General features: G+C 43.0%; 1 protein-coding gene across 4 annotated transcripts in view; it reads right to left on the bottom strand.

Annotated features, from left to right (window-relative positions):
- TBCCD1 (TBCC domain containing 1) overlaps window positions 1-17,432 on the bottom strand; it is a 163,889-nt gene that overhangs the window by 96,396 nt on the left and 50,061 nt on the right. For all 4 annotated transcript variants that reach the window (XM_056536185.1, XM_056536186.1, XM_056536184.1 and 1 more), the window contains 2 exons: window positions 14,901-15,087; window positions 9,654-10,148 (listed from right to left, as the gene is read on the bottom strand). In XM_056536185.1, coding sequence (XP_056392160.1) covers window positions 9,654-10,148; window positions 14,901-15,087 — 682 coding nt within the window. The remainder of the gene's footprint in view (window positions 1-9,653; window positions 10,149-14,900; window positions 15,088-17,432) is intronic.

The raw sequence follows: 17,432 nt of genomic DNA, 5'->3' as shown, positions 1-17,432 counted from the left end.
AAGGATGCGCGCTGGCAGTTGGTAAGTGTTTACCAGCGGCACGGCCGCTTCGGTGTTCCGACCACCGATCCTCCGGTCCTGCTATGGCCGGACCCGAGGAGCGGTGATCGGAACACTGAAGTGGGGCGCAGTACACAGGCATACAGCCTCCAGCCATACTGTATGGCTAGAGGCTGTATGTCTGTGGGGGAACATACTGCACCTAATGTGGGGGGGGGGGGGGGGGGAAATTATTTTGCCAACATAATGTGGGGGACTATACTGCCAGCCTAATGTGGGGGACTATACTGCCAGCCTAATGTGGCGGAACATACTGCCAGCCTAATGTGTGGGACTATATTGCACCTAGTGTGGGGGAACATACTGCCAGCTTAACGTGGGGGACTATATTGCACCTGATGTGGGGGAACATACTGCCAGCTTAATGTGGGGGACTATATTGCACCTAATGTGGGGGGACTTATACTGCCAGCCTAATGTGGGGGAACTATACTGCCCGCCTAATGTGGGGGAACTATACTGCCAACCTAATGTGGGGGAACTATACTGCCAACCCTAATGTGGGGGAACTACAACCTAATGTGGGGGATCTATACTGCCAACCTAATGTGGGGGGATCTATGCTGCCAACCTAACGTGGGGGGGAACTGTGCTGCCTAACTAATGCGGGGGAGCTGTGCTGCGTTCTTAAAGGAGTAGTCCACTAATAGATATAAGTGTGCATAGGAATTTGTTAAATTTTTATTTTTTTTTAAATAGTCCGGCCCTCCAACGGTCTGAGGGCCCGTGAACTGGCCCCGTTTAAAAAAAGTTTAAGGACCCCTGCGTTAGGGCCTAATCTTAAATATGTTTTGAATTTGAAAAAATAATTTTATTTGTCCAATTAAGAGGGGTTCGGTGAATGCACATATGAAACTGGTGGGGTTCAGTACCTCTAACAAGGTTAAGAACCACTGCACTAGAATAACCTGCCAGTGATCCACAGAATGTGTCACCCGAACTATGGAGGCGGGTAAAGTTATATAAACAATGTAAAATATACTCAGCTACATTGCACCATAACGTGATCACGGGGTAAACATCGCTGGATGAGACAGTTCATGCAGGGTCCGGATCTGTAGGGCGAGATGTAGCTGGATCACCATCTAAGTATCCCCATGCGTGGAGAGCGTCCATGCCTTCCTCATTAGATAAAATGGCGTGAACTTTCCCTTGTCGCGAGATTAGTAATTTTGCAGGGAACCCCCAGCAATATGGTACAGCAAGTTCTCGCAGTAGAAATGTCAGTTGGGAGAAGGATCTTCTCGCTTGTAATGTTGCAGCAGATAAATCTGCATACAATTGGAAGTCTTCATACGGAGCAGGCAGGGACCTCACTTTACTAGACACCTGGAGCAGCTTGCCTTTGGTTTGGAAGAAAGAAAATCGGGCCAACACATCTCTCGGCAGGTTTCCAGGTAACAATCTCAGCCACTCTGTGAGCCCGGTCAATGCTGTATTCATACGATTGTAAGTCAGGTAGCAGAGCACGGGTCAGTTCACGTAATTCAACAATTGTGAACCAGACAGACAATCTCCGGTACTCCCCGGAATTTGACAGTTTCTCCAGTTTCTGTCTTCGGAGTCTATCACTTTGGCTTGGAGGGCTGCCAGCTTCCCATCTAAGTCTTCATGCACGTCTGCTAGTTCATTATGCGCATTAGCAAAAGACACTATCTTGGAATCTGTATGAAGGCCTTTCTTTTCCAGAACTTTCACTGACTAGTTTAAAGGTTGTACAATACTTTGCATGTTTCTATGAAAAGAGCTGTGGAACATAAGCAGCATTTCTTTAAGAGTGGGGTCTGAGACCACCGCACCGGTTGTCTGGTAGTCTGCTAAAATATCAGGGCCCCGCTCTGGAGTATGTTCAGGCCAGTCTGATGAGGCCTCAGCTGCATCCTGAGATTGCATTATCGGGCGCTGTTTTAATGGGCTAGTGGTAGGTGAGCGTACAGATTTGTTTGCTCCACCATCAGATTGACAAAGTAGTCCAGGGATGTGGAATTCCTATGGCCCGACGCCCGGGACATGCAGTTTTGGCGCCGGGCAGGTGAATTTGTCCGGCCCTTAGCCCGGCTTCGGGCAAGCAGGGCCGAACCTGACAAGCGCGGCGGCGATCTGCAGTCTGTATGGAGCGGGCACCAGACTTCTGCCCGCTCCATACTCTGCAGCCCTCGGCTGTAAAAAAAAACTGTGTCCTCCGAAGCAGAGCAGGGGAGATAAGAAGCTGTGTATTTGTCTTCTCTCCCCTGCTCTGCAGATCTGTGGGGGGAGATGAGGGGGCGTGGCTTCTTGCTTCCCGTGCAGACCTGCCTCCTCTGCCTTCGCTCCCCCAGCTCTAGCTTCGGAGAGCTGGGGGGAGGAGCGGACGCAAGTCTGCACGGGGAGATGCTTGCGGCACTCACAGGGGAGTATGGAGCTGGCTCCGGACTCCTGCCCGCTCCATACTCTGCAGCCCCCGGCTGTTCTCAGTAGCCGGGGGCTGCCGCTAATAGCCAGCATGCGGTGATCGCCGCGGCTGGCTATTGACCCTTTAGATCGCTGCTGTCAAAGCTGACAGCGGCATCTAAAGGGACATGTGAATGCTCCCCGGTGGGCTAGTGGGGTGGATCGCCCCCCCCCCCCCCCCCCCCGCAGTGCAATCGAAGGGGGGGGATCCACTATAGAGGTAGCCGGAGGGCTTACCTCTGCTTCCTGCTGTCCCGCTCTGTCATTGACAGAGCCTGGCTGGACTAGGCTCTATCAATGGATCACAGAGCACACAGATTAATTGAGTTCAATAGAACTCTATTCATCATCATACAGATACAGATACAGTAGAGCAGCCCCCGTGGGTCATATTTGATTAGTTCCCCAGCCGCTCGAGGGGGAGGAATGAGTGAAAAAGAAAATACTGTTAAATACCGTGAAACCGCCATAATTTAGAAAAATACTGTGATATACATTTTTGGTCAAACCACCCAGCACTAATATTATATATATATATATATATTATATATATATATATATTCAGCATTGTTGTGGTACTGCTTGGACCGTGGTTGGTGGACTTCATTATGTGGGGTATATATGCGCATATTATAACATTCTGGGGTATCTTTCAAAATTTCTTAATCTTTTCTATTTTTCGCATTAAATTTTTTTATATGATAAAAGGAAAATATTGTTTTATATATTTTTTTATATTTATTTTTTATTATGTTTTGTTTTTTTAGTTTGAATTATACTAGGCAGTATGCCTAGGGTTAGCGCTGCTGAATAAGCGGGCGCCCTTGATCATAGCCTAGGTGGGGTGAGTCCAGTGGGGTGAGGGCTTGACGGTCCTGAACACAGGAGTCCCCCCTTTGATGGATGACTCCTTGGCCCTATTAGGGGTTAAGTCAGTTATCTATCCCTGGCCCAACAAGGTGTAACCCTATTAATATTATACAAAAATAATGAAAACATAACTGCAAAAAAAGAAACAATGTGTTATTTATTATATTTTATTTATTTTTTTATTTTCATTTTCATTATCATTTGTTTTATTGTGTTTTCTTAATCTCTTGTTTCTAATCTTCCTCTACTCTGTTATGCGCCTTGTAACCCCCATGTTGAGGCATCCGAATCCATGGTCCTGTTGTGCCCTTTTCTCTGTTGATACCTCTCTGTATACTGCCTCGCAGATAGCGTTGGCCGTTGCCGGGGCAGCGGATCACGTGAGCGGGTGAGTCACATAACCGCGAGCGTGTATGCGGAAGTATCCACAGCCTGTTTGCGCAGGCGCAATAGCTAGTAGCCCACGCTTGCGGCGCCATTGTATGGAGCAGGTGGATGTTTCCTTCTCACTATGCAGTATGTATTACTTTATGATGTTTATTATATGCGCAGGTGTTTATGATTGTACGATTATATGCAATCACATCTTGAGATGTATTTTCAAGCTGTATTTTAACTTTATGTATGATTTTTATGCACTGTACGCACTATAGCACTTTATTTACACTGATGCACTATGTGCTATATAATTATGTAACGCACTGTTTATACTTTTATATGATGTTTATATGATTGGCACTTTATGAATTGATTTGCACTAATTAATTGTTTGGGGCATAAAAGCCCTGTGGTGTTTGTATATCACTATGCTTGAAAATGGCTCCAGGAGGAGTTGAAACGTTGTAATGCTGACATGAGATATTAAATTACACTGTTTTTTGGAGTGCTGCGCCTGTTTTTGGTTTATATATTACATATATATACATACACACATTCATGGCAGTTATTGTTGGCACCCCTGAAATTTTTAGTATTTTTCACAGAAAAGGATTGCAGTAACATATGTTTTGCTATACACTTTTATTCCTTTTTTTTTTTTAAAGACGAAAAAGAAAGTTTTATAAAAAAAAAAAATTCAACTTGGGACTTCTAGCGCAAAAAGCCCTGCGCCATAGAAGAGCAGATACCTAATCAGAGGTGTGCATCACTGATTAGCACTCGGTGGCAGCAAGGGGCGCAGAAGTCAGTGGGGGTCCAGCCACTCAGCCCAGAACAGTGGCTGGTGGCACAAACACAGCCCCCAACAGGAAAAAAATACATAAATAAACCATAAAAAAAAAAAAAAAAAACTTATATCCCCCAAAAAGCGCCTGCACCCCAAAATAACGCTGATCAGTTACGACACTGATCAGCATTGGGGTGGGCAATTTGCTTACAGTGGCCGGCCGCTCTTTTATATGGAAAAGGGTCCGGCCACAAAATAAAAATCTGTGCCCCAAAAAGGCTGGCGGCACACCATAGCACCCCTGTAGGGCCCGGGTCACCCAATAGGGTTTTTTATTTTTAACCACCTAAAGATTTCCATAACTAACGCTGTCCCTATACACTCAAGTGCCTGATGCTACAGGATGGCAAAGAATGCATGGCAGAAAAAGAAAAAAAGGAGGGGAAATGGCAGAACGGGTCACCGTTCTGCTCACCAGAGCACACGTAGTGTGGGGTGGGCAGAGTGGGGCAGCGTGCTATTAACCCTCCTGACGTGATTGGTCCAGTCGTTGTGACCGGCCAATCACACTGTCCTCCCAGCTATGTACGGAGGGTGCTTGGTGAGGTGTCATACACCACCAATCACCCTCCTTTTCCGGGTCATCACGTCACCGGAGACCCGAATGACCTGGAAACGCTGTGATTCGCCGGACACGCTGTGATTCCCGATGTCACGGGATGCCTCCTGAACAATTTCAGCAGGCATCCCGTTCTGCTCACCACCCAGCGAGCGGCGGTGACTGGAAAACCGCAGGGCGTACAGGCCATACAAAACATTTATTTACAAACTAAGTTAAAATAAAAAGCTCTGCACCAAAAAAAAATAAATAAGCAGATGATAGTGGCATGCATCACTGATTAGCATTCAGTGTCGGCAGAAAAAAAATTACACAGTGGAGGGACCAACCACAGCACAGAACAGTAGCTGGTGGCATGGACACACACACACAAACAAAAGCCAACAAAAGCCAAGGACCACATGTGCAAAGCTTCAAAAAGACCTGGTATTAGCAGGTACTGTTTCACAAAAAACTAAGTAATGCACTTCGCCATCATGGCCTGTTTGCATGTTCATCATGCAAGACCCCAGTGCTACATAAAAAGCATGGTTAAGTTAATTTAAGTTTGCTGCGCAACTTTTGGAAAAGCCAGTGAAATCTTGGATGATTATTAGCCTGGTCAGATGAGAGCAAAACTGAACTGTTTGGATGCCATATTACACATTATGGGGAAGATTTATCAAAATCTGATCCCAAAAACACAGCCAAGGAAACTCAAATGGTTTCAAAGAAGAAAAAAAATAAATAGAAACAAACTGCTAGAATGGCCCAGCCAATTACCTCACTTTAATCCCTTTACAATAAAGCTTTAGGGTACGTTCACACATACAGGATCCTGCACAGATTTGATGCGCAGGATTTGTAACTGCCTATTAGAAGCTGAGCTCAGTCATTCAGTTTACATTGATATCTGCAGCAGAAAATCCTGTGCATGAACTCTGCGGACGTGAGAGCGTACCCTTATCCTGACTTCAATCCAACTAAAAATCTATGGAAAAAACTGATGATTCATAAAAGGGGCCCATGGTACCCTTGAGACTGTGTGAAAGAATGGGCCAAAAACCAGAGAAATGCATGCGACTAGTTTCTCTATACAGGAAGAGTCTTTATCAACAAAGGTGGAGATTTATCAAAACCTGTCCAGAGAAAAAGTTGCTGAGTTGTCTTTAGCAACCAGATTGCTTCTCTTTTTTTTTTTTTTTTTTTTTTTAAAGGCCTTTGAAAAAAATGAAAGAAGCAATTTGATTGGTTGCTATGGGCAACTCAGCAACTTTTCCTCTGGACAGGTTTTGATAAATCTCAACGATAGGCTTTTTTACACATTACATAAATAAAAATTTCAAATAAAATATGTTTATTTTTATTTATTTTGTAAAATGGTAAAAGGGGGTGATTTTATTTGGAGATGGGCTTTTACATAGTTTTGAAAACTTAATTTTACACTTTAAGGGTCTATTCACACGTACAGTTCAGTCAGTTTACATTGAAAACTGCAGCCGAAAATCCTGCCCATCAAATCTGCACAGAATACTGTACGTGTGAATAGACCCTAAAGGCCCCATAGGGAGCTTTTATATGAAATCATTAGATTGAATTACCTGTTCAATGCTAAGCCTATTGTATAGCACTGTTCAGTTTGATCAGTGCTCTACTGGTGCAGACTGACTGCCAGTATAAGAAGAGGGAAGTTCCAGAAGCAGGAGGATGGTGAATGACCTCCAGACGTAATTTAGCACATTGAGCCCCTGCAATCACGCAGCGGGGGTCCAATTTGGACCATCATAAAACCAACACCTGACTTTATATTAACAAAGATTTATTAAGATATACGAAGATCCCTTGGTCGCTCAAATAATGCAAAATATTCCAAAAGGAATTATTGCCCGTCAGTAGAAAAATGACAAGAAAACCAGCAGGGTATGTCTCTAGCCTCTGCTTGGATTTATCAGATTCCCACCTGTCACGAAAACACATGTGTAACCTGTAAATAAAATGTGGGCTGACAGAGGGAGACCCGTACCTCTGTCAAAATTCTTTGGTTCTATGGTCACAATGGATTGAAAAGATTAACTTAACTACATAGCAGGACGAAGTAAGATTGGGAACGAGAGCCCCTCAGGGATGGCTGTCCCTAAGCGAACCTTCAAATGCATATTTAGTTTTAAATGGAGAGTAGTGCTTTCTATTAGAATGTGAACAGGTATTGCTATGATGGGAAGTGCCTTAGAAGCCATTTGTATCCCCCACACTCTACATATTCAGATGGCAATATAAATTTCTACTAAAGAATGCATATTTTGGCGCAAGTTGTGTGCAAATCCTTTAGACTGCAGCTCTTGATAAGCCCCATCCAAGTTATTAAAAATGATTGCATAGAATGGTGAAAAAGGGGGATTTTTACACCCCCGTTCCCAAGTCCTTAAGAACAGGTACACCCTGATTCCACTAACAGGATTTAAACTGTTCTTACGAGCGGAGAACGGGTTAAACCCTGTGGGTCCCGGGTGCTACGGGCAGCCAGGACTTACGGCTAATGCCGGGCACCACCAATCAGTCCCGATGCCTGGCATTAACCCTTTAGACTCTGCATCTAAACTTCAAGTAAAAGTATCTCGGCAGCTCAGCAGATTGATCGGGACTATCGCAACAGAATTGCGATGTCCGGATCAGCTTACTGGACGACGGGAGGGTCCTCACCTGCCTCCTCGTTGTCCAATCAGCGATCTACTGCTCCATGCCTGCGCAGCAGAGCACCGATAACACTGATCAATGCTATCCTATAGCATTGAACAGTGTATGCAATCAAAAAATTGCATGGTTTAGCCTCATAAGGGGGCGGGGGAAAAAAAAGTGGTTACAAAAAATAAAGAATAAATGTGAATAAGCCCCCCACCCCCAATATAAGTTTAAATCACCCCCCTTTTCCTATTTTATAAATAAAATAATGTAATTTAAAAAAATTATCATTTGTGGTACCGCTGTGTGCATAAATGTCCGAACTATTAAAATATAAGGTTAGCTAAACCACACGGTCGATGGCTTACGCGTAAAAAAAAAGTACAATATTTAGAATTGGTCACATCATATACCATATAAATATTAATAAAAAGCAATCAAAAAGTCCCATCAAAACAAAAATTGTACCGATAAGACTACAGCGCATAAAATAAGCCCTCATATAGCCCCATACGCGGAAAAATAAAAAAGTTATAGGGGTCAGAAGATGACAATTTTAAACATACTTATTTTGGTGCATGTAGTTATAATTTTTAAAGTTAGTAAAATAAATAAAACCTACATAAATTGGGTATCCCTGTAACCGTATGGACCTACAGAACAAAGATCACGTTTCATTTTTACCCAAAAGTGCACTGCGTAAAAATGGAAGCCCTAAAAATTTGCTAAAAGGAGTTTTTTACTTCATTTCACGACACAAAAAATATTTTTTTTGTTTCGCCGCAGATTATTTTATAAAATAAGTAATGTCATTACAAAAGTACAATTGGTAATGCAAAAAAAAAGCCCTTATATGGGTCTGTAGGTGAAAAATTTAACGCGTTATGTTTTTTAGAAGATGAGGAGGAACAACAAAAGTACAAAATGAAGATTGTTTTGAGTCCTTAAAGTGAAAATGGGCTGAATCCTTAAGGTGTTAAAATAGTCTGAAAAGGACAAAAAAATACATAAAAAACAAACTGCTGTATTATATTGCTGATAATATCTCCAGAGCAATAAAATATTAAAAATTCAGACTCTGATTTAAGGAAAAAAAAACACACTTTTTGGAGTTTTAAAATACTGTTCATGTAGCATACATATAGCCTTAAACTGGATGGGTCTCAGTCAAAAAAAAAAAAAAAGAAGCTTGGTCTGGGATATAAGCAGATGTAGCAAACCCTATGGGTGTGCAGCTTGACAGCAGATTGTGCAAGAACCAGGGGTTGCCATTTTTGTGGTTTAGTGTGTGTGGCATGATCAGTCCCTTACTGTTTATTGACACTGGGCCAGATTTATCAATCCGACTGAAATAAAAAAAACTGTCTGGTTTTGCCCGTAGCAACCAATTACAGCTCAGCTATTGTACCTTATCAAACTCTGGTATAATGGAAGCTGAGCTGTCATTGGTTGCTATGGCAGAACCAGTTCGATAAGATACAATAGCTGAGCTGTAATTTGTTGCTATGGGCAAAACCAGACTGTTTTGGTTTCAGGCATATCGATAAATTTGCGTCATTGTGTGTTTTGGTGAAACACTATAAAGCGCCATACAGAATATTAAACCTCCTCTTCTAGATTTCCCAAACTCCAAAACCCACACATGGTATGTGAATGTCTGGAAAGTGTTTTGTATTAAATTTACTGTATTTGTATCCTTCCTATTCAAATGACAATGCCTACCTTCCTCATTATTTATGACACACAAAGTAATTTCAGTCACAATTACTCTCCTGCTTTGCCCTATCCTGACATGTAGGCTCCTGGTGACATTTTCTCAGTCCAAGTTGGAAACAAAAAAAACATACGTACCTGGTTAATTTAGCTTCCTTGACAGCTTTCTGCCACATCTGTACTTTCTGTTGTCTTTGATCCATTGATTTCTGGAACACAGGTGGAAGACCTCCTGGAATCTCAGTTGTGTCCCCTTCCATTTCAAATGGAATAACAAATGAATAAAACTCGCGTGGTGACATGAGCTTCCATACCTGATTGTCATTCTCTGTAGATAGAAGCTGAGGTCTGTCCCAATAATTAGGCAAGGTGGCTAAACCAGTCTGTCCCATATGATCTTCTAACATTGAATAATGAGTGTGAAAGGGAGCAAATACAACGCACTGATTACCAGAGAACAAAAGGGGCCTTGTAGGAGTAAGTATATGGAAAGTACAGCTTAATGTAGACAAGAGTGACAGGCGCTGACAAACACTGATTACTTTTACATGGTCGCACATTTGAACATGTAGAACACTTTGCACCGGTCCAAGAATAATTGTGCTATTTCTACATTTTTCAATGGTAACACACCTAGAATAAAAAAAAAAAAGAAGGTTTGAAGAATATAAGTTGCTGACTGAACTTGAAGTTATAACTGTTTTTATAACAGCTTTCCTCCATTTGATAGCATATGTAATTCCTCACATACAGTCATGGCCGTAATTGTTGACACCCCTGAAATTTTTCAAGAAAATGAAGTATTTCTCACAGAAAAGGATTGCAGTAACACATGTTTTGCTATACACGTTTAGTCTAGGGATCGACCGATTATCGGTTTGGCAGATATTATCGGCCGATAATCACGATTTTGGACATTATCGGTATCGGCAATTACCTTGCCGATAAGCCGATAATGCCCCGCCCCCGGCCAGAGACAACCATCCCCGCCGCCGCCCCATCGCCTCCCCCCATCCCCGGTGTTATAATTACCTGTTCCCGGGGGTCCACGATCCTTCTTGGCTCCTGTGCTGTTGCTGTGCGCTGCGTAATGACGAGTGACGTCCTCAACGCGACGTCACCGTCAGTGCGCACAGTGACAGCGCAGGACACCGACGTAGCCAGAAGGATCGTGGACCCCAGGAAGAGGTAATTATAACACCGGGGATGGGGGGAGGCGGCGGTATGTGGGTAGAGGATTTGGGGGGGCGTTAACATTTTTATAATGCTTTAAAAAGGGGGATGCCAGCCACTAGTGGGTGGGTTGACACGATTCACTTGTTGTCTATGAGAGTGCCAGTAGTACTGCAGCGCTATGCTCGTAACCATGGAGTCAGATAGTTCTGCTTAGGAGCCCTATGCACAAGACTGCAGATTTTAAAAGAGAACCTGCCACATAGAAAATGCAGCCCAATCTGCAGGCCCCATGTTAGGCTAGAGGTACATATATGCGGCATATGGCTCCGGCGAAACTGGGGGAAAATTGCCAGAATTGCATCAGTTGGCATCATCCGGCATCCATTGTTTGTGGTCACCGGACTGGGGGGAAGGCAGAAAGATGCGTTCCTCTGTCTGTGCCGGTCTGGCGAGTCCTAACAGACACCGGATGATTGTGGGGGGGGGAGGGGCAACTGTGGTGGTTAGACTCAGGTCCCCAGGATAGGCAGGGGGAGAGAAGCGGGCGGTCTCTGGCCCGGCAAAAGCCGCTGCAGTTAATTGATTTAAAGCGCCCGCTTTAAATCAATCTGCAACGGCTTCTGCCCCGCCGGGGGGGGGGACGTGGTTGAAATAGCCGATAACTTATACCGGAATATCGGTATAAGTTATCGGCTATAAGCCGGAAAGGTGACAGACTATCGGTATCAGTCCTTAAAAAAAAAAATCGATATCGGTGGATCCCTAGTTTAATCCCTTTGTGTTTATTGGAACTAAACCAAAAAAGGGAGGAAAAAAGCAAATTGCACATAATGTCATGCCAAACTCCAAAAAAAGGGCTGGACAAAATTATTGACACCCTTTCTAAATTGTGGAAAAATATGATTGTTTCAAGCATGTGATGCTCCTTTAAATTCACCTGGGGCAAGTACCAGGCGTAGACAATATAAAAAGCACACCTGAAAGCAGCTAAAAAGGAGAGAAGTTCACTTAGTTTTTGCATTGTGTGTCTGTGTGTGCCACACTAAGCATGGACAATAGAAAGAGGAGAAGAGAACTGTGAGGACTTGAGAGCCAACATTGTGGAAAAATATCAACAATTTCAAGGTTACAAGTCCATCTCCAGTAATCTAGATTTGCCTTTGTCTACAGTGCGCAATATTATCAAGAAGTTTGCAACCCATGGCACTGTAGCTAATCACCCTGGGCATGGACGGAAGAGAAACATTTATGAAAGGTGTCAACGCAGGATAGTTCGGATGGTGGATAAGCAGCCCCAAACAAGTTCAAAGGTATTCAAGCTGTCCTGCAGGCTCAAAGAGCATCAGTGTCAGCGCAAAATATCCTTCAACATTTAAATTAAATACTATGGCAGGAGACCTAGGAGGACCCCTCTGCTGACAGACATATAAAAGCATGAAAGCACTACATTTTGCCAAAATGAACTTGAGTAAGCCAAAATCCTTCTGGGAAAAAATCTTGAGGACAGATTAGACCAAGATAGAACTTTTTGGTAAAGCACATGATTCTACTGTTTACCGATAACAGAATGAGGCCTACAAAGAAAAGAACACAGTACCTACAGTGAAATATGGTGGAGGTTCAATTATGTTTTGGGATTGTTTTGCTGCCTCTGTTACTGGGCGCCTTGAATGTGTGCAAGACATCATGAAATCTGAGGATTACCAATGGATGTAAGCTGGGTATGTGTCAGAGATCTTGGGTCTTCCAGCAGGACAATGACCCCAAACATACGTCAAAAAGCACCCAGAAATGGAATAGAACAAAGCACTGGAGAGTTCTGAAGTGGCCAGCAATGAGTCCAGATCTAAATCCCATTGAACACATGTGAAGAGATCTTAAAATTGCTGTTGGGAAAAGGCGCTCTTCCAATAAGAGAGACCTGGTGCAGTTTGCTAACGAAGAGTGGTCAAACATTCCGGCTGAGAGGTGTAAGAAGCTTATTGATGGTTATAGGAAGTGACTGATTTCAGTTATTTTTTCCAAAGGGGATGCAACCAAATATTAAAGTTAAAGGAGAACTCCAGACCGAACTCCAGACCATAAAAATTGTCCCCCATAGTGCCGGCAGTAAAAAAATAAAGATGTATATACCTTCCTCTGCTCCCCCGGGGCCTCCGGTCTCCGCCGCAATCCACTTCCTGGTTGCCGGTGGTCGGATAAATCAGCCAATCACCAGCCGCAGCGCAGTCCGACTCGGCCGGCGATAGGCTGAGTGGCAGTGTGACGTTTTCGGCCCCGGCCGCAGGTGCCGGTGTAGTGAAGAATTTTGTGTCCTGAAGCGTTTTCACACTGCCGCTCAGCCTATCGCCGGCCGAGTCGGACTGCGCTGTGGTTGGTGACTGGCTGATTCATCCGACCACCGGCAACCAGGAAGTGGATTGCGGCGGAGACTGGAGCCGGTTACCGGAGGCCCCGGGGGAGCGGAGGAAGGTATGTACATCTTTATTTTTTTACTGGCGGCACTATGGGGGACAATTTTTATGGTCTGGAATTCTCCGTTAAGGGTGCCAATAATTTTGTCCAGACCATTTTTGGAGTTTGCTGTGACATTATGTCAAATTTGCTTTTTTTCCCCTCTTTTTTTTGGTTTAGTTCCAATACCCACAAAGGGAATGAACAAGTGTATAGCAAAACATGTGTTACTGCAATCCTTTTCTGTGAGAAACACTTCTTTTTCTTGAAAAATTTCAAGGGTGCCAACATTTTACGGCCATGACTGTATTTGTAAATCATCAAAATTATCAAAGATGACCTCTTACCCCAGGAAAAAAAAAAAAAAAAAAACGGTAAAGTCTTGGACACTAAGTGTCTTAGCTCTCATGGCAAACTGATTTCTGCTGGCAAACTGATTTCTGCTGAATTAGGGAAAATTCCTTCTCTAGAAGTAGAGATGGAACATAAGTTGAGGACTTCGCTTGGGCCATTTGTAGGAAAAAGCCTGGACTGTGTCAATACAAGCTGAACCTGTCTGCCTCCTCCAGTGGCTACATGCTGTGCCTGAAAGGTAAACCAATGCTTCTCTCATTTCACTGACTACCGATAAAGGCCTTGGCGGATGTGCCTTGTATAGCTAGTTATCATCAATTCACTGCTTAGACCAGGGCTGCTTACTTTCTGATGTAACCCCTTCAATGCTATGATGCTGTTTTCCTTTCTGTTAAAATAGCACTTTGCAAAGCAAATGCATCAATACACCCCTATGTCATAGTACAGCAAAGTGGTAGGTGCTTTCCTGTGATTGGTCAGAGACGTGAGGAGAAGGAAGTGCCTGTGTGTACTACTGGCAAACTGACCAGCTCTGGTCCCAACCCCTGAAATGGAAAGGAAAATATAGAGCACCATGAAGGGAAACTTCTGAAAATACAGGTGCCCTTTACTAGAACAAATCTATAGGTGTTCTAAAAGCTGACTATGCAAACATACATACATAAAAGGCAGATGGCAAATAACTCCTATATGCTTTAATTGTAAAGTAAAGATACCTATATGCTAACATATTAATGTTAAGAGGGGTTGTCCCGTACAGAAAGAAAAAAAATAATTAATATTTATGTTTCAAAAGAAGTATAAGGATGGCACTCACCACGTTTGAATACATCGTAGCTTTTATTCGTGCGACTATACGAAGTGCATCGTGCAGCTAGATCTGCAGCGGGCGATGACGCTGGGACCTTTCCCCAGGAAGGTGCAACAGCTGTTTTGTAGCTTGTAGCTACTTCATCAGGCCACCTGGCCTGATGAAGTAGCTACAAGCTACGAAACAGCTGTCGCACCTTCCTGGGGAGAGGTCCCAGCGTCATCGCCCGCTGCGGATCTAGCTGCACAATGCACTTTTTAGAGTCGCACAAATAAAAGAAACAATTTATTCAGCAAACGTGGCGAGTGCCATCCTTACACTTCTTTTGAAACAATGTATGGAAGCGATATGTGCCAGATAGGATAAAGCACCACAGTCTTCAATTTGCACGACTCCCACCAGCGTACTATAGGCTGTATGAAAATGTATTGCTTTAAAGACAATCTTATGCATTGCCAGATAGACTGTATATCTTTCTACACAATTAAATATATATTTATATATACACACACACACCACAAAATGTAAATCAAGGAGAAATATGTCACCTACTTTAATCAAGAAATAAAAAATAAATAAATTGTCCTTACCTTAAAGGAGATAGTAGATAAATGAAAGACTCATTGCAGTGAGTGAGTTTAACATTAGCACTCACCAAAGTATCAGAACTTTTAGCCAGTGTTTGTCTGTGTATATAACTCATCAGAACCATATGATTACCACGTGGCACTTTATAAACATTGCAAACAATTTTTGCTTTTCTGTTTGAGCCATCAACTGCATAAAAAATATAAAAAATTAGAGTATCAAAAACATAAAATGTACAATACATTTGACAATAAAATACAGTTGTACCTCTGTTCGATGGTCCTTTACCTAATTTTTTTCTCTAGGGTAGGGTCATACGTGCATATTTTTCTATCCATTGAAGTCAATGGGTAGCAAAATATGCAGCTGATTTTGCTACCCATTGACTTCAACGGGTAGGAAAATATGCGGCACAACAGGGCACATGTGACCCAACCCTTAAATGGTCCCAGAGCCATGTCAAAAGTTTTGATCGGTACACTCTTGACCAACCGTATATCATGTGAATAATTGGTCTTTAAACAAAGAAAGTGCACCTCCCAGTCTGAAAGTGTGGGGAGAGTGGTGTCTTTTCTTGAGGACCAATTACACTACTCATACAATTCTGAAATCCTGTGATGCCTTATTGTGAAATTTTCCCTAGAAACCTCATTATAGATATATTTTTTTCCTATGCATTTGCAACTATTTTTATGGTTCACCCTTTGTGAGTGGAATGATTGTGCTTTCTTTTTCTTGTCCTGGAATATTGTGACAGTGGCCTGACTTGTTGACTTTACGATTTACACACTGCTTACTATAGTCATTGATCTATGTGTATGTCTCCCATCTCTCGTCCTGTGCATTGATATTATTTTCTGTACTGTTCTACCTTTAAATAAACAGTTTATGGATAGGGGATAAGATGCCCGATCGCGGGGGTCCCGCCCCCTCCCATAGGCTTGCATTGAGGGGGCAGAGAGTGAAGTCACACGGGGGCGGAGCTGTGATGTCACAATGCTTCGGCCCAGTGATCGACAGTAATCAGACCAGGAGCGAACACGCTCTGGGGACTGATTTTAACAGGGTGCTGCGTACAAGATCACAGGGGTCCCCAGTGTCGGGACCCCCACGATCAGGCATCTTATCCCCTATCCTTTGGATAGGGGATAAGATGTCTAAGCGCCGGAGTACCCCTGTAAGGACAATTTTATTTTAATGTTTTTGTTTTTTCCTCCTTGCCTTCCAAAAATCATAACTCTTATATTTTCATCCATAGACTTGAGGCCTTGTTTTTTGCGTGACCAGTTGTCCGTTGTAATGCCAACGCTCACTTTACCATAAAATGTATGGCGCAACCAAAACAATACTATTTGTGTGGGGAAATTAAAGAGAAAACCGCAATTTTGCGAATTTTGGAAGGTTTTGTTTTCACGCTGTACAATTTACGGTAAAAAAGAAGTGTTCTTTACTTTTTGGGTCAATACGATAAAAATGATACCTTTTCTATTACTGTAGCGCTTAGAAAAAAAAAAAAAAACGCTAACTTTTTAACCAAATTAGTACGTTTAAAATCCCCCTATTTTGAAGACCTATAACTTTTTCATTTTTCCGTATAAGCGGCGGTATGAGGGCTAATTTTTTGCGCCGTGATCTGTACTTTTTATTGATACCATATTTGCTTATAATCCATTTTTAATCCATTTTTTATAAAAAATTTTGGGAATAAAATGTAATTAAAAAAAGCAGCTATTTTAGATTTTTTTTTACGTTCACGCCGTTCACCGTACGGTATCAGTAAGATTTTATTTTAATAGTTCAGATTTTTACGCATGCGGCGATACCAAATATGTATATAAAATATCTTTTTAAACACTTTTTTGGGGGTGAAATAGGAAAAATGGGAAAATTTACGTTTTCATTGGGGGGAGGTTTTTTTTTCACATTTTTTTACTTTCATTTTTACACTTTAATAGTCCCCATAGGGGACTATTTATAGCAATCAATCAATTGCTAATACTGTTCAGTGCTATGTATAGGACATAGCACTGATCAGTGTTATCGGTCATCTTCTGCTCTGGTCTGCGGGAAGGCAGATCAGAGCAGAAGACGCCGGGAAGGCAGCGGATGCAGGTGAGGGGGCCTCCGTCTGCCTTTCTGGATGATTGGATCGCCGCGGCAGCGCTGCGGGCGATCCGATCATCCATTTTAGTGACCGCGATGCTGTGATCTGTATTGATTACGGCATCTGAGGGGTTAATGGCGGATATCTGCGGGATCGCGGATGTCCGCCATTACCGGCGGGTCTCTGGCTGCGATCAGCAGCCGGGACCTGCCGCGCATGATCCGGGCATCGCTCCGATGCTCGCGGTTATGCTTCGGTCGTAAATGTACGTCCTGGTGCGTTAAGTACCAGCTCACCAGAACGTACATTTACGTCCTGTGTCGTTAAGGGGTTAAACATGTATGTGACAGGTCATTAGGTTTTTCAAATAATAGGGACATTCTAAGCCAAGACCAGCAACTGATTCAAAAAAATTATAAATGTTTCCTCT

Source organism: Hyla sarda, chromosome 8, assembly GCF_029499605.1.
Source record: "Hyla sarda isolate aHylSar1 chromosome 8, aHylSar1.hap1, whole genome shotgun sequence".
Lineage (NCBI taxonomy): Eukaryota > Metazoa > Chordata > Amphibia > Anura > Hylidae > Hyla > Hyla sarda.
Note: the sequence above shows the minus strand (reverse complement) of the source record. Positions and strands in the feature narration are given on the sequence as shown.